At 40.8% G+C, this 7,619-nt stretch overlaps 2 protein-coding genes across 6 annotated transcripts in view; one reads left to right on the forward strand and one right to left on the reverse strand.

Moving 5' to 3' along the window:
* LOC146471556 (uncharacterized) overlaps positions 1 to 7,619 on the forward strand; it is a 92,667-nt gene that overhangs the window by 83,091 nt on the left and 1,957 nt on the right. The window lies entirely within an intron of this gene.
* LOC146471558 (sodium channel and clathrin linker 1-like) overlaps positions 1 to 7,619 on the reverse strand; it is an 80,534-nt gene that overhangs the window by 49,213 nt on the left and 23,702 nt on the right. Inside the window, exons 19-21 of one of the 4 annotated variants that reach the window (XM_085120113.1) lie at positions 4,776 to 4,888; positions 2,408 to 2,487; positions 2,029 to 2,165 (exon numbers count right to left, since the gene is read on the reverse strand). The exons of the other annotated variants lie outside the window; for them this stretch is intronic. Of the exons in view, the coding sequence (XP_084976239.1) occupies positions 2,029 to 2,165; positions 2,408 to 2,487; positions 4,776 to 4,888 (330 nt within the window). The remainder of the gene's footprint in view (positions 1 to 2,028; positions 2,166 to 2,407; positions 2,488 to 4,775; positions 4,889 to 7,619) is intronic. 4 annotated transcript variants of the gene reach the window in all.

Below are 7,619 nucleotides of genomic sequence, written 5' to 3' on the forward strand. Positions count from 1 at the left end.
ACCGGTTTTTAATTATTATCAAACCGGTTAATTCCGCCTGCGGCGCAATCTAAATTATTCCGGATTCAATTCAATTCAATTCAATTCAATTCAATTCAATTTATTTTTTGCCATTAACAAAAAAAATACAACATAAATACATTATAGACGACACACAATATTCTTACTATTACAATATTCATACTTGACTATTTACAATATTAACTGTGTTAAAGGCTAGGAAGCCTATATAGAAGCCGGGGGCTTATTAACTATAGGCTTCCTAGAACTATTGGATAAACCATTGAAGTTAAGGGTACTGATTGAAATTTCCAATTAAATTTTTTTTTTTTTAAAAGAAGAAAAGGAAGAAAAAAAAAAAAAGGAAAGGAAGAAAAGAAAGAAAAGGTAAAGAAAAGGTGTGTAGCTCAACAAAGAGTCAATTTAACTTAGATAGAAGGAATTTTTTAAGTCTTTTGCCAAACAAACTGATAGTTTCACTGTTTTGAATTTCATGACTTAGCGAGTTGAAAAATGAAGGACCTTGAAACCGAATTGAGAATTTTCGAAGATTAGTTCGACAATAAGGTATATAGAAAAGGTTGGAATTTCTTGTTTTATAAGAATGTATTTGACTTGCAACAGTAAACATATCACGAAAATAATTTGGAAGTAAGCTTCTTTTAAAAAGATACATACATTTACCTATTTGGTATAAATAAATGTCAGAGAATTTTAAAATCTCCTGTTCTTTAAAAAGAACACCGGTATGAGCATCAAAAGAGACTTTTGATATTATTCTAATTATCTTCTTTTGCAGAACAATAATCCGATTTAAATTAGACTGATACGTCGATCCCCACACAGAAACACATTAATACGGATTTCCTGTCAATTGGAACTTAACGTACTTGGCGGATTGTTTTACTCTATCTTTGCCACAGAGCATTCGAAGCAACTTGACTGATATGAGAACATTGAGGAAGCAAAATGGCTAACGTCATTGGGAATTTGATGACGTTTCCCCAAAATTATTCTTAAATTTCCAGTACATTTAAACAAAACGGTACTATTATTTTTGGGTTCGCGTGAAAGAGAATTTAAAAGTACTTTAAAAATAGCTGACACGGGTCCTTTTAAAACAACGCTCAGCAATAATCATTCGCTTGGCCGCGGCATAAACAGAAAAGTATTGGTCGTTGCAAAATAGGGTTTACTCAAAGGTGGCGCTAGTTCAGAATACTCCAAGCAGGCATTCTGATAGTTGCAGGACACGTTTCAAATATAAAGTTACCCATCTCAATAAATAAAGCTAACCGTTTTGGAATCAGTGCATAACCCTAAACACTGTAGATCGGTGCCTTGCCCCAAAGTGCCTTTCCTTGCCTAGCTGGAGCTCTCGGCACTCAGTTCTCTGCCCAATAAATGAGGTTATGTTACTGTGTGCATACATCAGTACTATAAAGCTAATACGACATTGTGTAAACCTCCTAAGGCGTCCAAGGTCACTTATAGATATGGAAACACTGGTGTTAACCGCAAATGCGCAGGTACTGGTGCATGAGTGGTATGGCGTCTCAACCGGGTCTAACTGGCTGCGAAAGCCCATTTGAACGGTTTCAACATTTGCTTCAACATGCGTTCAACACTTTGTTGAACCAAATGTCGGGCGGGGTGTTTGGACAGGTCGTTCAACATAGTTGGAAGTGTAAAAATGATGAAAGCTTGTTGAAAGTGTGTTGAATCAAATTTAAATTAGTTTAAACTCTCATTCAACATCGATTCAACATTTTCTTTGTTCCTGAAAATGTTGAATGGCGTTGAAACTGTTTGAAAAGTCCATTCAGCCAACATTTGCCCAACGTCCGTTCAACCTTTGTGGAACGAATGTTGGGCAAATGTCGAAATCGTTTTAACGAGCCTTCACAGTCACGCAGGGAAGTAAAGCAACACTGAAGAACACAAGAAATTACTCTCAACGCTCATTTGAAAACCGCTCAAAACTTGAGTGGCCGGCACAATAACAGAATACTGTGTTAGTCCACTTACTGAGCACCGAGCTTCTGTTGCGCAGTTAGCATTTCTCTGAGTTCGTTCACTGACCGTCTGTTCATCTCCTCGACGTTTCGTAGTCGCGACTCAAACTCCTTTTCTCGTATCTCATGTTGCTGCTTAAGCGCTGCAACCTGAAAAAAGATAACTGCCTGCTAACTAAAACGTATCTTCTTTTAAGGACGGTACCTACTTTTGTTACTGCGCATACATTCTACGTGTGTCCTGTGAGTTGTACCTACTAATACAGGGATATTTCTGCGTGGTTTAAATCTACGTGGAGAAAGCAGAACTTAGCAGGTGGTGTTGAAATGGATGCATGAAAAACGACGCTCGATTCCGACTAAACAAGAAACAAAATCAATGTGGTAAATACCTCGGTAACGCATTGGTGTTCAGCGGTTTCTTTGGCTTGCCTGGCGGAGAGAAGTTCGCGTTTCTGTTTGTCTATTTCATCTACAAGGAAAGGAAACAATCAACGGATGTGATACAACAGTAAACAGAGTAGTGACAAAATCATTTCTTTTTTGTTTAAAACTGATTAAAAGACCACAACAAGATTCACCACAAAATAAACTTGACTGCAGGGTTGTCAGAAGATCATCAACATAGTTAAAGCGCAGTACGATGGCTTTGAATGTGCTGTTGTCGAGGAAGAGGCAGGGGCACCTAACGACAGTTTTCTCTCAGATTCTTTAAAACGCTATTTTAGGCTATCTGGGGTGCCTTTAAAGCCCTGTAGGTTCATTTTAGGCTGCGCTAAAATTTTTTTTTTCTGTTCGGTCATTCTAGGGGAACTTGAGTCTTTTCGAAATTACTAGGGCATTTTTGTCCATTTCCCGAAAACCTTAGGTCTTACTTCCTTTCCGAAAATGTTAGCTGACCTTTTTTTGGTACTCAAGACGACATTTTTTATTAATCCGAAAACAGCAGACCTTAAAATTCCCACATCACGAAAGTTCGAGGTAAAAATTCCCTTGGGAAAATTGTAGGGGATTAAGGGCCTTCCGAACAGATAATTTACCGAAACGATCCGTTGGGTGCCCCTGAAGAGGTAACCTCAGAATGGTTCGAGCTAACGACTGGTGTCAAACAAGGATGTACAATGTCTGGTTTTCTTTTTGTGCTCATTATAGACTGGGTAATGAGTCATACTGTGAAGGAGGAGGGAACCAGACTGAGGTGGAAATTTACGTTATAACTTGAGGACCTTGACTTCGCGGACGTTGTAGCTTTAATTTCCTCAACGCAAAGAAACGTGCAGTTGAAAACAAACAGGTTGGTAGAGAATGCAGAAAGGACAGGCCTTCGGGTAAATGTTGGGAAGTGCACTAAGTCATGAGAGTAAATGCAAGGAATAACGAAGCCATCACCGTGATGGTCTGGCGTTGGAAGATGTAGCGAAGTTTACCTATGTAGGCGCCACAGTATGTAAACAACGGGGTGGTGAAGAAGACATCAAGGCTAGGCCAGGGAAAGCGAGAGGAGCGTTTGTGAAGCTAAACCGAGTATGGAGCTCCAGCAGTGTGTCGTGGAAGACGAAGATCAGGCTATACAAAACATTGGTCAAACCAGTTCTTATGTATGGTTCCGAAACATGGAAAATGAACGAAAGTGATGCTAAGAAAATCGATGTGTTTCAGAACCGATGCCTGAGAAGGGTAATGAAGATTAAATGGCAAGATAAGATCAGTAATAGAGAGCTACTGGAAAGGGCTAACGTGGAGAAGTTGAGTGAAGAGGTAAGAAGAAGGAGATGGCGATTCATTGGACACATCCTCAGACAACAACCTGACAATGACTGTGTTACAGCCCTAACATGGACCCCAGAGTGAAGAAGAAAGAGAGGCCGGCCATAAACAACTTGGCGGCGCACAGTAGAAAAAGAGAGGTTCATAGCACGGTGGCAGTCCTGGAGCGAGATGTGCACTGCAGCGCAAGACAGGAATCGATGGAAAGCACATGTGGAGGCCCTATGCGCCATCTTGGCGCCAGAGGACAAGTGAGGTGATAGCAGGGTTGTCACGAGGTTGTGAAGTAGATGGCTTCATTTGTTGGAGTAGGTGACCGATTTTGCCAAAAAATCTAAAGATTCATTGCAACAGTCTTACAGAGTGGGCGGCTGAGATCATGAAGGAGGTAGTGTTTTTGATATACAGCCGGCATTGGTTGTTCTATTTCTTGCTGTGCTACACAGTGCTGACGAGAGCCAACCAGCTCGAAACAGCTGTCCACGGTTGCCGCATTCTGTTGATTCTCGGTTTGGTCTCTATCATGTCGCTGTCGTGTCAAGTTTTCTACGCAGTCCGATCAACCTTGCAGAAATTTGAGGCATTTATATTTTTGGCTGATTAGATCTTTTACAGATCCTGCGTAAATTTGCAACATTGTTTACTTTTGACAACCCTGGTTGAGCCTAAACGGACTGTTCAGAGAAGAATAAGGGATTTTTCTAAGTCTAAAGCTATTGATGGCCATTGAAAAAATTGCAAGTCATAACTAAAGATCCTCTATTAATTTAGGGTGAAACTCTATGCATGCCACATAATTTTCTTTCCTCTTTGCATTTTAAGGGGGGTGGGGGGGGGGGAAATCCGATTTAGAGGGAGGAGTAAAACTAATTGTGGACAAAATTTTGACTTTCGTTTTCATTTCCGTTTTAGGTCACCTTAACATCCATGACAGAGAACAAAGCATCTACACTATTCGTTTTATTTTTTTTTAACAAAAACGAAATGATGTACCTATCAACTTGAGTCTGTTATCCGACATTTCTTCGTTTTCTTCCTCCAGTTGTTTTAATCTTCTTCTCAGTTCGCTATTTTCTGAGGCACTGTGAGACTTCTCTTGCTCATGCCTGCAAAAGGAATGAGCGACAAATATTACATTTATTTCACTGATAGATTTTCCGTAGCCCTTTTTTCCAACTGGAACTCGTCTCTAGAATCCATAGTTCATACCCATTTCAGTTCAGACTTTCAAACGAAACTGAGTGACTGAGTGGTTAAAATCTAGAACCTACTTCAGAGCAAAAGCCATACCCTTTGCGCGGCCTTTGGCGCCGCACCTAACACGTGAACAGTAAAGAGAAAATGCACTTTGATATCGAGAGTTAACAGCGCGCACTACCGAGTTATCGATGCGCGCGGAAGGTTCCGGCTAGCTAAGCAGCGGGAAAAGAAGTGTGGGCGACTTTTATTAGCTTGTTGAGTGATTAGTAAACTTCCAAAGAGAATCCATAACTCAACGGCGTGCGCTGAGTCTTTTCCCATTTATTTTATACAACTATGTGAACCCTAGCGGCGATTTCATGGCGATTTTGTGGCGAGTCTACGACCTTTTTTCAGCGGCTAGCACGGAGCGCATGCGATGTTAACGCTAAGCACGACAGCACCATATCTCCAATTGTGCAACATTGTTGCAAATAAAAATGTATTAAAGAGGCAGTCTGCCAGTGCCCAACGGCTTATTTAATATTCTTCTTCTGGAGGCGACCACTGAAGTTTTCTTGCTTCCTTTGGAGCATTCTCCTTTTTTTGGCGACTTTTTTTGAGGTCGTGTTACAAGCAACGTCGGCCATGTTTGTGACAAACTACCCTCGGAGGTACACCAAAGTAGTTTTTTGTTACTCTCAAACTGAAAAAATCGCCAGTAAATCGCCTCAAAATTCGAGCATGTTCGAAATCGCGGCGATTTTGTGGCGACAAATCACGACGAAATCGCCCTGAAATCGCCGCTAGTTTACACGGGTGATTTGGAATCACCACAAAAATCGCCAGTGTAAACGGGCCTTAGTTCTCCGTCTCCAAGTACTTTTTTTTTTTTTCTAGGAATAAGCTTTTTGCTTTTTATTTTATACAATTAGCAACTAAAGCCTTGGGTTTTCCGGTTAGGTTTCCTCGTTTCTGTATTCCCATTTTTTGACTGCCATTCTGTGCGGCAGAAAGCTATTTCGAAACTGCTAACGTAACGTCGTCTACAAGCTGTCAAACATCCGAAAACAGATTAAAAGATTTCCATAAAAACCTCCTAGACATGTCTAATCTGTATTGGTTATGGCCAAATGATTCCATCAATCAGCTAAACATAGTTTTCCAACCATTTCTTTGAGGGAAATTCGTTATCGGTTTTCAGTGTCATGTCTGTACATCGCCTTACTTGTTACTAGTTTTATGTTACAGGGAATCATTGGTATCCTCACATAACGTCGTGGAAATATTTTCTTTGCATTTAAGATACCGGTATGCACGATGGAATCATGCAAATCTGTTGTACGCTTCACAGTAGGAGGTTTGATTACCGAGAAATCGACGGTAGTAACTTACTGGATCAACAACAAGATAGAAATCAAACGCAATATCTTTAACACAATCAGCCTCTCATCCATCTAGTCTCAGTTTGGACCACAGATGGTTGAATAGTTTATAGAAATAAAATGATTTGTTTATCAAATACCGCAAGTAGTTTTGCTTTCTGCAATAAGTCAAAACTTTGACCTATGAAATAAAGAATAAAGGAAGAATGGACTTATCAAAAGAAGTCATGGAGCTTGTCAGCTCTGACGTAAGGTAACTACCTATTTATATTGGTTTTTGGTTCTGCCACATTTATTCCCTGGAATTTAATCATAATTTGATATCAACTAAGCTTCGTCACTACACTATCAAGTGAAAAACAAGCTTTCTCCTTCGCTTAAGACAGATATGTCGTCAATAATAACAGCCGCGTTTAAAGCCACCATCGGCTTGATCGTGAATAAAGGAAGAGATGCTGCGGCCGAGCGACTCAAAGACGGCGACGTGGCAGATCAGAAATTTCGCGGCGTAATCGTGCGTGAAATCGAAGACATCAAGACAAAGTTGGACGGGCTGGCAAGAAAGGATCTTCTGTCAGGGATAGATGCTTTTGAAACAGGCCTCTGGTATTTTTATCAAGCAATAGATGCGGAAGCTGGCGAAGCCACGAATGCAGAAACATTCCAAGACAAACATTTGAAAGAGATCCGCTCTCCTTCACCCACAGCTGCAGCGAAGACTGTTGCTTTCGCTGAGGAGATGAAACGTATGCAACTCAACGAGTTTAGCGACAAAACCAAACGGGCGCTTTCTGAAGCCAAAGAAAGATTTAAAATGGCTCGTGAAGAAGCGACTAGAGCCTTCAACAATGAGGCTTTAAGCACGTTTAACCGCGTCACAGCCGTTCGATACCGTGTCATGGCAACCATGCTAGGGTCAGCTATTGAGACTGTGACAACCGCTGGTGACTTGTCAACTTTATCTGTAGAGAATGTATTGGAATATGCACTACCAGAGTGCGAACAATGCCTTCAGAAACTTAACTCTCTGCCAGATGTTCAAAACAACTTTAAAGTCGAGCTCCAGAAAGGGCCCTTGAATATCAAGGGTCGGTTTGGCAAAGATGAACGGAGACAAATAATTTCCACTGTCTGTCAGGTAAACCGCGCCATCTACGATGCCAAGAAAACACTCAGTAAAGACCGACAAATCTGGATTTGGCCCTTGGTTGATATAGGTGAAGACAGAGTTGACCCTGTTCGTGATGAAAGAGTTGCAAAGGTCCTTGAAAAA

The sequence above is a fragment of the Pavona decussata genome, unplaced genomic scaffold (genome assembly GCF_977016875.1).
Source record: "Pavona decussata unplaced genomic scaffold, jaPavDecu1.1 SCAFFOLD_102, whole genome shotgun sequence".
NCBI lineage: Eukaryota > Metazoa > Cnidaria > Anthozoa > Scleractinia > Agariciidae > Pavona > Pavona decussata.